This window comes from Zootoca vivipara, chromosome 11, assembly GCF_965207765.1.
Source record: "Zootoca vivipara chromosome 11, rZooViv2.hap1.1, whole genome shotgun sequence".
NCBI lineage: Eukaryota > Metazoa > Chordata > Lepidosauria > Squamata > Lacertidae > Zootoca > Zootoca vivipara.
In genome coordinates, this window is record NC_142594.1 from 8,102,453 (window position 1) to 8,121,188 (window position 18,736).

At 42.8% G+C, this 18,736-nt stretch overlaps 1 protein-coding gene across 1 annotated transcript; it reads left to right on the forward strand.

Moving 5' to 3' along the window:
• The first annotated feature begins 16,081 nt into the window (after positions 1 to 16,081).
• NEUROD6 (neuronal differentiation 6) lies at positions 16,082 to 17,095 on the forward strand. Its single transcript, XM_035129638.2, has one exon. It carries the CDS (start codon positions 16,082 to 16,084, stop codon positions 17,093 to 17,095), a length of 1,014 nt encoding a protein of 337 aa, XP_034985529.1.
• Positions 17,096 to 18,736: the final 1,641 nt, after the last annotated feature.

Below are 18,736 nucleotides of genomic sequence, written 5' to 3' on the forward strand. Positions count from 1 at the left end.
GTTTTCTTCCAGCACCAAAGCTTTGGCAGACCCAACCTCTTCCCCCTACGTTTGCGTCGCAATTCGGGAGTTGGGGGGATTGGCCTCCCCCCCCCCGTGCGTCCAACTTCCTGTCCCACCTGAGGCATGGGCTCCACAACCTTGCCTGAGCCTCGGACACCACTTCCTGACTCTCCGCTGGAGGCAGAGCTCTCCTTACTCTCTCCAGGGCTTGGGGATGGGCTGGAACTTAAGATGGGAGGGACTTCCCTGTATCCCTTGTCCCTCACAGTATGGATCAATTAAAAGGTATGAATCAATTAAAACTCTTGTAGCCAAGGTGGAGTCACCCAAGCAAGTAAGACAAGTGGGGGATTTGCTTTGATTTTGTCTCCTGAGGGCAGTGGTAGACCTTGGTGTCTGAAATTTCAGCAGCACCCTGTGCAACACCAAAATTCGGGGAGGGCACCTCTCACCTTCCATTCTATGTCATAGTTGCAGCATCCCTGAGGCTCTGCATGCTGTGTGACTGAACAGGTTGCACTCCCCTAAATCTGCTTCTGCTAAGGAGACCTGCACTCTTGGGTGACGTTAAGGCTGTTGTAGTGTATCTCATTGCATAGAACGCAGCTGAGCTCCTTTATTAGTTCCATAACGGCCACTGTCTTCATTCTGGGCAAAAAAACAACAAATACAACCACCCTGTTGAGAATATATATATGGATTCCAATGGAATGTTTTTCTTTATATAGCTAAGAATTGCCCAGCTTTCCATCTGTTTATTGAAGGACTCCGCACAACATGAAGAAGATGCCCCTTGCATGCTTGAATAGAAAACAGGCAGATTCAGGTCCGTTCATGGAAATAACTTGGGGTTCAATTGGGTGAGACTCTCACTTGCACGAGCTCCATTAACATGAAAGGGTTTTGCTCATGGCTGTAAAACACGGTCGCAATCCTAATTTGCTCTATGCATACTCTTCAAGAAGGATCTTGGGGAGGAGACTTTAGAATCCTGTTCAGCAACTATTTGTGCTACTTTGAGGAGGAAAGGTTTGGCCCCCAGGCCTGCCTCCCACTATGGACAGCCAAAGCCACTGGTCCCTCCACAACTGGAGAGCCAGAAAGTACATTTTACCCATAAAAATAGGGCTTATCACTGGGATCGGGGGAGCACTCACTCAAACTCAGTTTTTCAGATCACATGCAGTTCTTCCCGAGTATCTCTGGTGGTTACAAGTGCTCTTCAGACATAAGAAAGATGCCATATACCAGGTCCGATTTTTGTCCATCTAACCGTACTCTTCAATGGCAGCACCTCTCCAGGTTCTCAGGCAGAGGACTTTTGCATCACCTGCTACCTGGAATCCTTTGCGCTGAAGTCCTGAGCCCATGGTTTCTGTGCACATGGAGCCATTTTAAAAGGTTGAAAGTCCTGTGGGTCTTCTTCTTTTTGGAGGGAAAGGGGAAGAGGGTGGCATGGATGCCCTTTCCCCTGCCCAACTATCTAAGCAGTCGCCTTTTTGAAAGGAATCCCAGATGCTGGATCAGGGAGAGCTTCAGTTTGTAAAAAAAAAGGTAAAGGTAAAGGAAACCCTGGACAGTTAAGTCCAGTCAAAGGCAACTATGGAGTTGTGGTGCTCATCTCGCTTTCAGGAAGCTGGTGTTTCTCCACAGACAGCTTTCCAGGTCATGTGGTCAGCATGACTAGACCGCTTCTGGCACAACAAAACATCATGACGGAAACCAGAGCGCACGGAAATGCCATTTACCTTCCCACCACAGTGGTACCTATTTATCTACTTGCACTGGCATGCTTTCGAACTGCTAGGTTGGCAGGAACTGGGACAGAGCAACGGGAGCTCACCCACCCCGTCATGGGGATTCAAACGGCCGACCTTCTGATCGGCAAGCCCAAGAGGCTCAGTGGTTTAGACCACAGCACCACCCACATCCAGTTGTTCTGACTGTATAGTGCTCCAATTTGGATCAGGACACATTTCTTTGAAGCCTCCCCCAATTGAAATATATTTGTCTCCCTCCCTGCCCACCCACCCCCAAATGAAATCCGAAGTGGTGCTTCCTATATAGACCTGGGAAGCTGTATTTCAGATTCTTTTTAGCCAAACACTGCTGGGTGGCCTTACCCAAGAATCTCTCAGCTTTAGTTGTAAAATAGGAATTATAACGACTTGCTTTCCTAGGCATGAACAAAGCCAGGACTAGGAAGCACTTTGAAACATGGGCACGGCAAATATGGCAGAGGGGAAGGAAAATATCTGCCTGTTACATATACTGTAACAATATCGACTTTCCCGTGTGCTACATAAAAATTGAACCCCGTGTGAAATATTTCCCAGTAAACCCACATGAATTGCTGTAGTTAAAATTCATATTTTAAAAGATATGCAACTGGGATGGTACAGTGGAAAAGAGGACAGTTACCAAAAAAATGCACATAAAGGCACCAGAGTGTTGTTTTATTTTTGGAGGGGGTGGTGATAAATGGCAGAGAAAAAGCACACATGCAAAACAAACAAAAAAACCCTGAGGGCAAACAATAGAATGAGGGGAGAAATGGTTGCTACAAACCACCTAAGCAAAAAATATAAATAATGATTCGGGGAAATGGCAGTAAAATGAGGGGGGGCACACATTTATCTACAAAGGAGCTTCGTGATCAGAGCCTTCAGGCTTTTTCCCAAGAGAAGTGTCGCATCTCACCCAACCATCAACATCCCTGGGGAGAAATGGAGCAGAGCATCCTCCGAACAGCTTATCGTTCCCAGGAAAAGTGATGTGTCAGTCACCCCGCTATGCCACACGTATTCTCCAATGATGGACCTTTTACATGTATTTGCCCTCTATGATCATTTAATATACGGAATGCCTTGCAAATCTATTACACAGCAATGTATCTTTGTGCACAGCACACAGTGCGCTGAGTGACGGTGGTCCTCATTTGTAGGCTACTACTAGGTTGCCACCTCCTGGCCACAAGTGCCCAGGGAATATCAGTTACGACAACTGGAAAGTATTTTGATGATTCTCCCTTAGGTATGTAAATTCTTAGGCAACACCTAGGAAGAAATAGTTCCTTCCATTTGGGGCACGTTCATGCCATGCATTTAAAGCACATGATTCAATGCACATTTAAAACATGTGACTCCCCCCAAAAAGAATCCTAGGAACTGTAGTTTCTCCTCACAGAGATTTGTATCTCTGTGTTAAACTACAGGAATAGGATTGTCCTGCTTTTTTAAGAAAAGATTTGGTAGCTTGGCAGCCTTGCTTTTAGTTTAAAAAAATGATTTAAGAAGCAGAATTAGAAAGCTTCAATATACAGAAATAGTCCTGGCAAACCAACTGCTCATTGTTGATACACATCAACACCACTAAAGTTACTGTTCTCTCCCTCCTTTACTTCCCCACCCGGGTACTAGCAGCGTCCACCAGGTAATCTATCCTTTGTGGCATCCTTTAACAACAGTTGCCTTACCCTAGAGTTGTCAACTCATCAAAGAAACCAATAACCTAATCAAATGAGTTTTGATTGATTAAACAATGAAAGGTTTATGAATAATAATGAAATTATTATGAATCATAATCATAATAGTTATTCCTCCAGTCTGCTTTAACTTCTCCCTTTGACCACTCTTTATCCCACCACCAATCCATGGGCTTTGAGCCTTGTTCCCTTAGGGATTCCCCAGCTGGTTCTTCCCACCATTCCTTTGTATCCAAGCACTCAGGAAGAGGTTGCACCAGCTGGCCCTACCCTCCTCCTCCTGCTGCTGCTGCTGCTGCTGCTGCTAGGTGACCCAGCTATGCCCCAGGATTTCAATTCACCTTGGCACAACCATCCCCACAGCATGGACAAGCCCTGTGCTTGATATATGCGTAGACTAGAGGCTCTCCATATTGCTACCACCACACACACAGCCAACGCGGTGTGTGGCTGGCAAAGACCCCTTGGCAAAGGCTGAACTAGCCAGCACACTTCCTCGGCCCCCTCATCCATATTTTCAACTCATGTTGGGGAACTCCTTACTGTCTTCTTAGAATAAAGCTCTCCGTTCAATTAACGGCATGCAATGTATATACGGTACCTGGCATATGCGCTATTTTTCCTTGCCTTCCTTGATTCTGGGTTTCTATATTGTCCCAACCAGCCAACGGCATCTTTTGAGATGCCTTACTGAAACATCTTTGCATAACAACATTATTTTGGCAGCAGTTAACATTAGTAGCTATCGCAAAAGAAGCCCAATTACATTTGGATTTTGAAGAAGAAGAAGAAATCCAAAACATGAAACTCGGATCACCAGTTTGAGCCTTTCATTTGAAGCCACCAAGATCTTTGCACTTGCAGTTGTTAACTTTCCATCAACATCTCCCTGAATTAAAGAGTCCCTAAGTATGCATCGACCGTGAAGATCATTATGGTTATGGACCCTTAACATTTAAAATAGTTTCTGTGTGTGCCTGTGCGTTTATCTACTTAGTCGTGCTTCCACCAACTATAGGTTGACTAGCAATTAACACTAGACCACAGCGCATCCAAATTAACGATAGCCCTGCCAATTCTAATTGGTATTCTAATTAGTCCGACAATTCTACTAATTAAGGACATTAAACTTTTTAACAAAGCCTATCTTTTCTTTTGTACTGCATGTGTTAAAATAGCTTTGGAAACATAGTGGGGGTGGAGGGAGGAACAGGAAGGTTCACTTACTGTTACTGAGATGTAAAGGTTTTTTTAAATATCTGGAAGCTTTTCAAATCAGGGAGCCAAATATTTATTCTCTATTCGTTTTGTTCCTTTCCTATTTAGAGATGCATGGTAGAAAGGAATTCCTGGCCATGCTATTCTTTGCAGATATTACCGGTATGTAACTAAAGGATGAGTGAAACTAACGCGGTACGAAAAATTTCCTCCATTTGGAAGAGCGGGGGGGGGACGACAAAATCCCCACCAATTAATGGGGGGAAAGTTGCATTACAAAAATATCAAAAGGGAGGCAAAATGATGAAATTCTTATGTGGGCAGAGCTAGGGCTTTGTTGCACTGACCTTACCTTAGAACAGGCATCCCCAAACTGCGGCCCTCCAGATGTTTTGGCCTACAACTCCCATGATCCCTAGCTAACAGGACCAATGGTCGGGGAAGATGGGAATTGTAGTCCAAAACATCTGGAGGGCCAAAGTTTGGGGATGCCTTAGAAGAAGCCAAGTGGGGTTATGTCTGCAAGAAATCCCTCTGGTGATCTGCATTTTGCAGCCTCCCCGGGTGCCTGGATTTCTGGAACCCCCATGACATCCTTGTGGTTTCCTCTAAATGTGGAAGGCCAATGAGAGCTGTTCATTGCTTCTGGGTTTTTTTAAGTGCCCTTATTACAGGCACCTGAATGCGGGAAAGATCAGAAATTAACATGATTGCATAAGCCAAGTTCAAATGCAACAAGAAGTCTGCTTACCCCCTCAGGAGTGGCACTATATACCTGCTCCCAATCTCCATCTCTTTATATTGCAAAAAAGAGAAACAGCTGTGGCATAGCTGCCAAGTTATCCCTTTTTTAAAGGGATTTTCCCTTATGCTGAATAGGCTTCCTCGCGAGAAAAGGGAAAACTTGGCAGCTATGGCTGTGGTTCAAAGTTGGGGATGTTGTGAAAGAAGAATGTCGTTTTCACTTTAAGCATGTGTGACAAAGCTTGGCTTCAAACCTTCTTGCTTCTGTGTGGGTTTTTTTTATTACTTCTGTTAATACAGTGTAAGTTTAATTGCTCAGTATCTTTTGTGCCTTACATTTAATTTAGAACATGCTGTGCGCTTTGAAACAAACCACTCATCTCCGCAGGCAGTTGCTATATACTACACTTTTAGCCAAGTTCTACACACCTTGTGGAATCAGGTCTCTTGCAGAGGCTAAAGGGCCATGGGCTTTTTTTTATTAAAAAAAAAACCAACCCAGCCCCAGCCATGTGGTCAGCATAAAAGGTAAAGGTAAAGGGACCCCTGACCGTTAGGTCCAGTCGTGTACGACTCTGGGGTTGCAGTGCTCATCTCGCTTTTACTGGCCGGATACAGCTTCCGGGTCATGTGGCCAGCATGACTAAGCCGCTTCTGGCGAACTAGAGGAGTGCACGGAAACGCCGTTTACCTTCCCGCCAGAGCAGTACCTATTTATCTACTTGCATTGTGTGCTTTCGAACTGCTAGGATCAGGGACCGAGCAACAGGAGCTCACCCTATCGCAGGGATTTGAACTGCTGACCTTCTGATCGGCAAGCCCTAGGCTCTGTGATTTAACCCACAGCGCCACCCACGTCCCATGTGGTCAGCATACCCTCCAACAATTCTCTGATGAAAATAGGATGTCCTAAATAACAACAACAACAACAACAACATTATTATTATTATTATTATTAATACTCCACCCACCTGGCTGGGTTGCCCCAGCCACTCTGGGCGACCTCCAACATACATAAAAACATAGTAAAACATTAAGCATTTTTTTTTAAAAAAAACTTCCCTATACAGGTCTTCCTTCAGATGTCTTCTAAAGGTTGTACAGTTACTTATCTCCTTGGCTCTGGGGTCACATAACTCCATGCTCTCCAACATTTCTCCAAGGAAAATAGGAAAAAACAGTAGCACCTTAAAGACCAACTAAGTTTTTATTTTGGTATGAGCTTTCGTGTACATGCACACGAAAGCTCATACCAAAATAAAAACTTAGTTGGTCTTTAAGGTGCTACTGAAGGAATTTTTTTAATTTTGTTTCGACTCAGACCAACACAGCTACCTACCTGCAACTAGGAAAAAACAGGACATTCTCGGATCAAATCAGAAACCGGGATGACTTCCATAAATCTGAGGTTGTCCCTGGAAAATAGGGACACTTGGAGAGTGTCACTGGTCTCTAAATAGCCACTTGTGTCACCCATAGCTGCCAAGTTCTCCCTTTTTTTAAGGGAAATTCCCTTATGCTGAATAGGCTTCCTCGCGAGAAAAGGGAAAACTTGGCAGCTATGGTATACCCTTGACCGAAGAACGGTACACTCCTTCTATCTGGGAAGGTCGTCCTCTTCCACCGAGCGCGCAGCTTCGGGAGGGACGCACATGGAGCGGTGAGGGAGGAAGGGGACACCCGCCTAGCCAGCCAGATCAGCCGAATCAACCCTGGCGATCAATGGGGTGACAGATGTCGCAGCCAGATCGCCCTCACATCCAATTTTAGACCATCCTACTGAAGCCCAAGTGGAGCCTGTTTTAATAACCCCCAATCTTCAATATGGCAGTACATTCCATGGGGATGCTAAGCCTGTGCAGGAACCAGTGGGAGATTCGACAGCCCTTTGGTCAAACTCGGAAGCTGTGGCACGGCTGAACGCCCTTTTGGAGGCAAACCGAAAAGGTTGCCTTCCACCTGCCTTACATTGCATGTTCCCTACAGCAACTGTTGACCTAAAAGGTCCATCTCCCTCCACCTTAGATGCAGAGGCCATGGATCTGTCACTAAGTGATACCCCTGTGCATCAGGACTTACCCCTGCAGTTACCAATAATTAAGCCCCAGTCTTTGGCTGTTGCTGCAGTAAGTGAGGCTCGGAAACTGTCTGGCAAGCAAGCTACAATTACTTCCTTCTTCCAGCCTATTGCTCCCCCTTGTAGCAGGCATTCCCGGGTGGATTTCTCTGAGCAGATTCCGCAAGGGCCAGCATGACCCAAAGGGGTGACCAGGAGGTCACTTACTTTCTTATCCTGGAATGTAGCTGGTATTAAACCTAAGTTGATGGACCCATCCTTTGTTGCTTACATAAAAAGCAACCGTATCCTTTTACTGCAGGAGACATGGGCTTGTGAGGACTTCTTTTTATCAGGGTATAAGGGCTTCTACCTGAGTGCAAAACAGAATCCGTCATCACCAGGTAGGCCGCAAGGTGGGCTGGCTACCTTTGTCTCCTTGGCCTTAAATCTCCAGGCGGAACAAATCGACATCCAATCGTCATCCATGCTAGGTGTAAAGCTACAAACAGCAGAGGAAGTGTTTGTGGTAATCAATGTCTACCTGCACCCAGTTTATAAGAAAAATCTGGTTGACCAGAGATGGAAGGAAATTCAGTCGACACTCGAAACTCTCCTCGATAAATACTCTGAAGCCACCTTCCTGGTCGCAGGAGATTTTAATGGCCGATTGTCTTACTCTGATAAATCCTTATTTACTAAATACAAGAAATACCCTCCATTATCCATCCTAACTACAGACCTTTTACCCAGGAACTTTAAAGACAGTGTTGCCACATATGCAGGCCTTAAATGTAGGCAAACCTTGTTGGCCCTTAATTTTCATCTGTTAAACGGAGCTCTTAGTTCTGATTACCCAGCTGAATTTACTTTCTGGTCAGGTTCCCGAGCCTCTACCATTGATTTTATCTGGACATCAGTAGAGTTGATTCCCAAAATCACTAACTTTAAGGTGGTAACAAGGCTGGAAAGTGATCATTTCCCCTTAGAACTTTCCCTGACCCTGGCTGGAAATCTGGACACGTATTCCTGTGTGCCTTTAACAAACAATCAGCTGCAGATGAGGCCTATTGCCTCAAAATGGTCCGACAAAATGGCTCAACGGGTAAATGAATTCCTTTGGTCTGACCAACTTCAAGCGACAAGGGACTCCCTTATCCAGGCAGATGAGCCACTGCCAATATATGATAAGCTAGTAGATCTGCTAAAACCATCTATGGCTCGGGTTCCGGTAATGAATAGTAATCATTTCCCTCATAAAAAGTGGTTCGATGAGGAATGTAGACACTTTAAGAGCCATCTGTATAATGAATTCTTGGCATATAGGGCATCAAATGATCCCGTGCCTAGTAGTCACCTTATGAACCTCAAGAGAAAATATAAAGCTCTATTAAAGGATAAGAAGCTTGCGGCAGAAAGAAACAACTGGAACAACCTTCTAAAAGCTGCAGAGAATAGAAATCCCTCCTCCTTTTGGTATCAAATTTCCCAATATCTGGGCAGACCGTCGATAAGGATAGAACCCCAAATTTCAGCTGACACCTGGGAGAGCTTTTTCGCTGATTTATATGCAGCCCATGCTGCTGGCGGAGAAAGACCAGATTTGGCCCCCATGCCTGAGTGGGACCCAGTTACCTACTCTGAAGTGGAAACACTTATAGACCAATTTAAGGCGGGCAAGGCACCCGGAGATGACCTTATATCCATTGATGTTATCAAAGCTAATAAGGATTGGTGGTGCCCACTCCTAGCAGCACTTTATACTCATATAAATAAAACAGCGAAGTTCCCCCCAAGCTGGAACTCAGCACTGATTGTATTAATACATAAGAAAGGGCCGCGTACTGACCCGGCCAATTTCAGGCCAATCAGCTTGCTGAATGTTATCGGGAAGATTTACTCAAGGTTTCTGCTCAATAAATTAACGATCTGGATGGAGAGCAATAATATTATCGCAGAGGAACAAGCGGGTTTCCGCCCTGGAAGATCGACAACAGACCAAATTCTAATCCTGAACCATCTGGCCGACAAATATGCTGGCAAAGGCCTAAAAGCCCTCCATGTCGCCTTTATCGACCTTAAGCAGGCCTTTGATCTAATCCCCAGGAACCAGCTATGGACAAAACTGGCAGCGACGTCTATTGACCGCCGCCTCCTTTTGCTGATTATGAATCTGCATACAAATACCTTCCTGAGAATTAGGCTAGATGGCAAGGGGTTAGTCTCTAATCCGGTTGCCACCACTAGAGGGGTAAGACAGGGCTGCTTGCTTGCCCCTGCCCTATTTAATTTCTATATTAACTCACTAGTGGCCCATATGACCAATGCTGCTTTCCACCCGCCAAAATTAGCAGGTAGAGCCTTGAATGTCCTCCTGTATGCGGATGACGCCGCCCTTTTAGCTACCTCCCCCATTGGGTTAAGGAGGATGCTTCGAGCTCTTCATGAATACGTGACCCAACACGAGCTCCATCTTAATTATGCCAAGACCAAAATAATGGTCTTTGCTGCTCGACCAAAACCTAATTTGTGGTCAATTAATGGTATTCCCATAGAGCAGGTTAGTTGCTTCAAATACCTGGGTCAGATAGTTCGATCAAACAGGTCCTTCTTGGCACACAGAGAATATATAGCCGCAAATGCTTCTAAAGCAGCTCTGTTGATTAGATCCCTGTACTCCAAGAAACAGGCACAAACAGTGGATGTTGCCCTGCGACTCTTTAAAATGAAAGTTCTCCCACTACTTTTGGTGGGCATTGCCTTGGGTACGCGTAGGGACTTTGTAAGATTGGAATCCATCCAATCACAATTCCTCAGGGCCATTCTCAGGATCCCCCCTTCTGTTGCGGGTGCGATCATGAGATTGGAGACCGGTTGCCAAGCCTTTACGTATGTGGCCCTGAAAGCGAAATTATGGCTATGGCTCAAACTATGTTTCAGACCGATGGGTTTGGCCCCCCTGATTCTGAGGGATAATTTTAAATCTCCATGGGAAAGGGAAGTGGTAGAGGAAGTGCAAAAGTGCGGTCTGTCCTCCCTTTATATTGAGTCCATGACGTTCAGTCGCGCTAAAGCGATGATCGCTCAGAGATTGGGGGATATCGCCAGACAGGAGGACATAGCCCGCGTGAAATCTGGGATGTTTTTAGGGGAGCAGGTGTATCGGTCTGCACCAGCCCGTTACCTGGCGGATATCCACTACGTGGAATACCGCAGACTACTTACTGCGGCTAGACTGAATGTCCTTGATTCGGCGGTTTTGAGGGGAAGATTTGGAGGAGTCCCATATGGTCAGAGAATGTGCCATTGTGCCTTGGGTGAGGTAGAATCCACAGAACACATTCTACTGAGTTGTCCCTTTTATAATGATTTAAGGCAATATCTTATAGACCCGTATTTATCTCAGTTTAGTTCCCGACCAAGAGAACGGCAGGCAGCATATTTGCTAAACAAGCCCACTGGGAAAATAACCTTCTCAGTGGCTAAATTCCTTTTCCTGGCGCTCAAGTGTCGGAAACGTATAATCGAATGTCTTGATGTGGGTTACCTGTAGGAGGTTTAGTAGTGCGGTCATACCCCATTTATGTATCCCGCTGATGCCCTCAGTTTTATATTTTTATGTATCCCGCTGATGTCTTCAGTTTTATATTTTTTATATTTTATGTATCCTCCTGATGCCTTCAGTTTTATATGTTTATCTTTGTATTGTGAAATGTTTTTGTTCTGACTATCGGTCGAATAAAGTATATTGATTGATTGATTGATTGGCAGCTATGGTGTCACCCAACATGAGGGCCGGGTATGAAAGATGCCTGCTTAAAGGGCAGAAACAGAAGTAGAACACCATTTCCCAAACTGCGCCCGATTAATTTTTTTGTGGGGCATTTTGTTAAAAGCACTTGGAATGTTTTAACAAAATAATTGGCAGTGCCAGGTTTCTTGGGGAAGGGCTGTAGTTCAGTGGACAGTGCATACTCTTTGCATGGAAAATGTCCCATGGCGAGCTGTTGCCAGTCAGTGTGGACAATATTGTGCTAGGTGGGCCATTGGTGTGGGGAAGGCAGCTTTTCATGTCCCTACTAGAAGTCAGGTGTGGCTTCATTGCTGGGAGAGGAGCAGCAAGAAGCTAGAGGCATTGAATGCTCTGCACATATTCAAGCCAGTTTCTTCTCTTGCTGCATTCTTACCAGATCCAGAAAAAGAAGGGGGACTTTGGGGTGTTATGTATTCTGTGGTGCACTGATATTCTGGTAAACCCATATTTTGACATTATTATTTAGGATATTCCCATAATTTTACACAAGAGGTCTTTCTGAAACACAGGCCCTTATTATGCCACCAGATCACTAGGCATCTCATCTTCTCAACAGCTGAAAGCAGCACCATTGTGCATGGCGGTCACAGAATTTGGCCCATAATTAGGAACTGGATGTATTGGATATTTAATATCATTCTTTTGGCCTTCTAGAACCTTACAAAATGGTGCATGCATATTAATAGGCATGCATGTGGTTTGCATATCATGGGATTGTATTGGGAAATAAGTAGCAGAAGGCAGGGAAAATCTTTATGTAAAGTTATTAGGAATGCACAGAATATGCTTTTAAAACCTTGCTGCTGCTGCTGCTGCTGCTGCTGCTGTTGCTGCTATTTTGCATTACAGCTATTTTTTTATTTAAAAAACTGTTAAAAAGCTGCATGATGGATTTAAAAGATTGCAAAATTGAATGTTAATAGAGCCTTTCCTGATTTGATCATCTTCACGGTGATATGAAACATATTTTGCAATTGTTTTGTCGTTGTTGTTTTTTTTAAAAAAAACTTACGGTAACAGAAGAAAGAGAACGAGGGGAAATCATTTTACACTGATTGGAAATACAGTACTACAGTTCGTAGCATGGCAATTTATTACTATGTAACGCTGCCTAGAGTTTTGAATGTTCACTGGTTATTTTTTGTGTGACACTTAAAACAGGGTCTCGCTGTTCAGGGATCTGTAACTCAGTATTTGTAGCACGCGGAACATACAAAATCTGTTTAAAGGGCTATCAACTGGCCTCAGGACCTTGCAAAAACGCATCTTTTTTTTCTTACCACAAAATAAGGGTCACAACTCTGTTTCATGGTAAGCAAAACCTAACAAAGATTAAAGTATTCAGCAATAGATGGAAACACTTATTCAATAAGCTTTGGGTAGGGCATGTGGGAGGCCACTTGCCACACAACTTTAAAACCTTGCCCCCATTGAGATGTATTTCTTTTTACACACAAGCCTAATTTAGATTACGAGCTAATGGCCTGTATCTTCTTATGGCAGTAAAAAAACGTAGAGAACGTGAGATCCTTAAGCTAGATTTCTAGCTGCTAGAGGCATATAAAATAGTGGCTTAAATTGATTTTTTTTTAAGTTTCCTCTTTTCTTTAAATACCCAAACAGTTTAAAAAAGATTTTTTTATTAATAATAGGAGCAAGATCAAGGAACATTAATGTCAAAATTGGGTCCACTGTGAATTAGAGGAGATGAGTCATTAAACCTTTTTGTTGAGAAAGCGGGGTGGTGGGGAAGGGTTGGGGGTGTGGGGAGAGAATAGAGTCATATTGGAAATGCTGACACAGCCCCATAACAATAGCAGCTCTGCCAGGGATTACTTTAATTCAAAAAGCAAATTGTGCTATTGTTTTTTTTTAGTTCAAGTGGGGAAAGTCGCAAGAGGAACAATGTTGCATGAGGAATTTTTTTTATATTTAAAAAAGAACACTTTATTTCCCATGTCAAGTAATACATTTAAATATCGATTATGCCTATGACTTCCTGGAGATGTGCTACTCCATAAAAAATAAGGTGGAGTTTGCCAAAGGCACTCTGGCATGCTTTGCTGAAGGGGGGGGGGGCAGAACGAGATTGCTAGCTCCATTTAACCATGTCTTGCCCGCTGTTGTTAATGATGATAACATGACAAAAATTGGGGGGGGGGGCTGTTAGTTCTGGAGAAGCAGCTACCAGCAAAAGAAAGAGAATGCAGAGTGCAAAAAGAGAAGGGATCAAAAATAGTGGAAGGATAATCTGGAGTAGAGAAAATATTTCTTTAATTGGTGTGGTTTTTTTTAAAGCAATTAGAAAAGCAGATACAGTGAGTGAAAATACTTTTCCTGTTCTGTAATATTGACTGGGGTGGGTTATAATGAAATCATGCAAAGGGGAGGGAAAAAAGGGATGGCAATATCAGTGTGCATCCGGAGGCAGAAACCACCATGTACTGTAATTCTAAGTTGATTTTTTTCTGCTTTTCTCCCACCCACCCCTCTTTTTGTCTCTTCCATCATATATCAAAATCACTGAGCCTGCACTCCTGAAATCATTACCCTTCCTTCTGAACAGACATGTATAGAATTGCACGGCAAATAAAGAAACTGAAATTGTTTCCTGCACCAAGTCCAAGTCAAGCACAGATGGATTCAAAATTCAGAGAGATAATTTTTTGGAACATGAACACACTCACACACGGTGCCCAGTCATGCTAGGGTCAGGGACTAAGTTCAGCTGCCTCGCACCTGAGCCAGAGTTGCTTAAGTTAGGAGTGGTCAAAGACTTCTCCCGATTCCCACTTTTTCGTGGAAGAGAGCAGGCTCCTCTCTTCAAAGCACCCAAGCGTGTTCGTGGCATTCTGATCAATTCGACAAAAACCCTTTCTTCAATAAACACCAGCTTATTATCAAGCAGAAAGCAGATATACCTGTGGACAGGGACAAAAGTGAAATGTTGACATTTCTGCCCGTTCGACAAAACTCACAGAACTGCACCTACTGCCTCTGAAACGCTGGTGTGGATTCTCTATCTCTCTCTCTCCCCCCTATCAGCCTAACCTTCTGTGTTGATACATAAATGCTGGTACCCACTTACAGGGATGCCAGATGATCAGTGCAGAATGAAGGTCCCAGGAGAAAAGATCACATGGTTTTCTCTGCCCTGTGACGTCACCAGCAGATGGCATGGGTACCAGCTCTGGCAGTTGGCATCAATGTCACTTTTTAGAGATCAATGAGATAGTGCAGATATACACAGATCTAGACTCCAGGAGACGATGCGACAGACAGATTGAAAAGATTTGGAAGGCAAAAATGAAAACTGGCTATTGAAAGACTTTTTTTAAAGGCCAAGGTAATGCAAATTCGTTTATAAAACCGATATAATATTTAACTGAATCTGCTGAGTGTGCATGCAAGTATGTGAAAGATACAGGTTACAAAGCCTTGTGTTTTATGAATGCTGTGCTTCCTTCTTCTTCATCCGATTCAGTGATTCTTAAATGTTGTTGCATACTTTCACTGATTATGTAATACTGTAAGCGGGCTATGGACAATACTCAGAGAGTTAATCTTGTGATAAAGGGCTTAGTTTTGTTTTGTTTGGGTTTGTTTGTTTGTTTGTTTTAAAAAATGTGCATGTTTAAAAGTCCCTCGCCTCCTTGTTTGCGAATTTGCATTTGCGTATTTGTTTGCCAGTTTGAAAATCCTGATATACGCTGCTTGAAAAGTGAGTACAGGGGCAGGAACAATACAACGAGAAGCAAATTGTTTCTCTCTCAACAACCCCCCCCCCCCCGCTTTTCATTCTGAATTCTGAACACACGTGCACAATTGCAGTCAGAATCCACAGTCCGTTCCTGTCAGATATTAGCTGGAGGGAAACGTCTGTTCCATGAAGAACACAGATGCTTCAATAGAATGTGATGGGGTATAGCTTCGCTGCTTCTGCTTCTTCTTTTTAATGAAAAAACCCAGTTAATTTTAAAATTGGGAAATTTTGTTTCAGATTCCACCCCACCTCACCTCACCCCCCGCCTTTTATAGAATAAAAAGAAAGTGTGCAATTTATTTTATTGCCAAATGCCTTCTGCAAATGTTTGGTATTTACACTACCCTGTTTTAATAGGAACGAAATAATCCACGTATCACACATTTTCCTACCGACCATTAGAAAAAGCCTCTCTTCGTATTAATTGAGTCACTGCCTTCTTTTCCATTTTAATTCTTTTCAATCAGTTCAGACTTAATTGTGATGATATGTGGAAGAATATGTGCAAACAAATTACAATTAAAAAGTTAAAGGCATTTCTACTATTACCTAACAGATTCATTTTATCTTTTAAATCAATTACCTTGCCTCATTTGAAACTCTAAGAGTAATTGGATAGTTGAAATGTATGCATTTTATAATTATTCTTTATGAATTCCACATTTTTAGAGGTTCTGTAAATTTGAGTTTTTTAAAAAAAATTAAAAGGGAAAGGAATAGATTTTGAATTTAACTTTCCTTAATTGCCAATGTTTTCCTTCTGATAGTTATATTGCATTTTTGATGTAGACCTTTGGACCAATTCAATGCGTAAATGTATTTTTTAGATGTTTGTGGGTGTGCATGCACCTACCAAAATATGCAGATGCCATTATTCTCAGTGCTAGTAATTATGTAAAAACATAACTGGAAATATGTATAATAAATGAAACCTTCACAAATTGATACACTTAAAACCTTGTGCTGGCATTCTTTCAGGTCACGTACAATTATAACGCCATGTTAACGCTACCATTTGATGAGTCTGTTGTAGTGCCAGAGTCCCAGATGTGCAGAAAGTTTTCCAGAGAAGGTGAGGAGCCGAAGCAAATCAAGAAACCGGAAAGCTTTGCAAAGCAGATTACGCACCAAGGGAAAAGCATCAAAAGGTCGACGGCGGAAGATACAGAGAAAGAGGAGGTGGAAGATGACCGAGAGGAGGAAGACGAAAACGGCTTGCCCAGGAGGAGGGGCCTTCGGAAAAAAAAGACGACCAAGATGAGAATCGAGAGGGTCAAATTCAGGCGACAGGAAGCCAACGCGAGAGAAAGGAACAGAATGCACGGCCTCAACGATGCGTTGGACAGCTTAAGGAAAGTGGTCCCTTGTTACTCCAAAACGCAAAAACTGTCTAAAATAGAAACTTTGAGGCTGGCTAAAAATTACATATGGGCTCTTTCCGAAATCTTACGGATTGGCAAGAGACCTGACCTGCTGACGTTTGTCCAGAACTTGTGCAAAGGTCTCTCACAGCCCACGACAAACTTGGTCGCAGGATGCCTACAGCTCAACGCGAGAAGTTTCTTGATGGGTCAGAGCGGGGAGGTGGCCCACCATGCCCGATCTCCCTACTCCACTTTCTACCCCCCCTACCACAGCCCAGAGCTGAGCACAGCCCCAGGTCATGGGACCCTCGACAATTCCAAGACCATGAAACCCTACAATTATTGCAGTGCTTACGAGTCCTTCTATGAGAGCACTTCTCCCGAGTGCTCCAGCCCCCAGTTCGAAGGTCCCTTAAGTCCTCCCCCAATTAACTATAATGGGATATTTTCCCTCAAGCAAGAAGCAGCTTTGGACTATGACAAAAACTACAATTACGGCATGCATTATTGTGGCGTGCCACCCAGGGGTCCCCTTGGGCAGAGTTCTGTGTTCAGGTTGCCTGCAGAGAGCCACTTCCCTTACGACCTACATCTGCGCAGCCAGTCTCTCTCCATGCAAGAGGAATTAAATGCAGTTTTTCATAATTAATGAGGAAAAGTGAAAACAAATAAATAAGTGGTCATTTACCTCTCTTCTCTAATTATGATAAATCGGATGCTTTTGCCCTGTCTAATCGATGCACCTTTTAAAAAAAAGAGTGTGTTTGCTAAGTTCTAAAGTGTGTCAACTATTGTGGGGCATTTTTTTTAAAATCTCTGTGTAAAGAATAATAATAATTAAAATAATAATAGATAAATAAATAATTTTACTTATCAGTATTTAATTCCAATACGGAACTTGGTAAGCACTGTGAGATTCTGTTTTAACTGGATTTCTTAAGGTTTAATACCCCCTTTCCTCTCCTGTTTGTTCCATTTTTTGCCGAGCAGTGTGTCTAAATAAAATTGTGGAGCCAAGAAAACGCACACTGTGTCTAAAAGTCTGCAACAGTATTTTAATTGTACAGTAACTATACCAATGCATGCTACTCAGATCAGATGAGTTAAAAAAAACTGATGTATTTATAATAATTAGAAATGATATGTAATGGAGAAGAGGTGATTTTTTTATTTTAAAAAAAACTCTCCTGAATTTTTTTTGTTTAAGGAAAAACTGTCGCAGGCATCATGAGACATAGTGGAGATGGTGCAGCAATATTTTAAGCTATGCAACAAAAAAGGAAAGTGCATCTGAATAAAATGAGTGGTAATCATTGATAATTATTCAGCTTAAAATTTGAAACATTTGCTGGCAGGGGCTACCTATTATTTTTGAAAGTTTTTTTGTCACCGTTTTGCATCCATCATTTTACTATAAATCCCATATGGTATCTGCACTCCTTTTGTATTATTCTGCCTTCACATGTAAAGTTTGTTAGAATGTACAACTGTGTTTTTCATTACTTATTTTAAATGCAATTAAAACATAAATGTTTTCAGCCATCACCATGAGCTATGATATAAAGTCAGCTATGTCATGCTGATTCAGTATGATCATATCAATGGATCTTGGGTGCCTTGTTATTTCTGTGCAATGTTATTTATGCTCATACTCTTTAGGAAGTTGATGTGACACAAAGAGAAGTTTGATCCATTCAATTAAACATCCCCAGTAAGTGTGCTCAGGACTGGAGCACTAAGGAGGTAAATATCGCTCCTTTAGTGCTCCAGTCCAAACAGCCCATAGAGAGAACTGTACTGATAAGGCGGCACGAAAATTGTAACCTACAGGGCTATTGCTTTGCAAACTCCATCCATGCTGAGTTTGATAAATTGCTTACATATATTTCAGTGCAGGATTGAGATTACATCTGATTAGTTTTTGGATTAACGTATTTGATATTCTTGATCTATACGCAATAATAATTTTAAAGACTTGATTAATGGAAATCTGAGGATGAGGCGGGGGAGGGGGGAATCCCAGCAGTTTGTTACAAAATACCCCATGGAAGTTCAGCAAACATTCTGTCACTTACTGATTTTTGTATTTAGTGTTCATAAAAAGCAGCAAGAGTGTGGAAAAAGAAGATTTTCCCTGATTACTGCAATAATTGTGTGACACTTTCAGCCTAATCCCACCATATAAAAAGATTTATCTGGACATTGTGACTTCAGAAGAGTTTACTTTCATATAAGTGTGCTTAGGGTCACTGGCTTTATTTAGTATTCCGTCTCAAACATGCCAAATCTA

Excerpts from the sequence above, each read along its gene's own strand:
- NEUROD6 (XM_035129638.2), top strand. The coding sequence starts at position 16,082 with ATGTTAACGCTACCATTTGATGAGTCTGTTGTAGTGCCAGAGTCCCAG.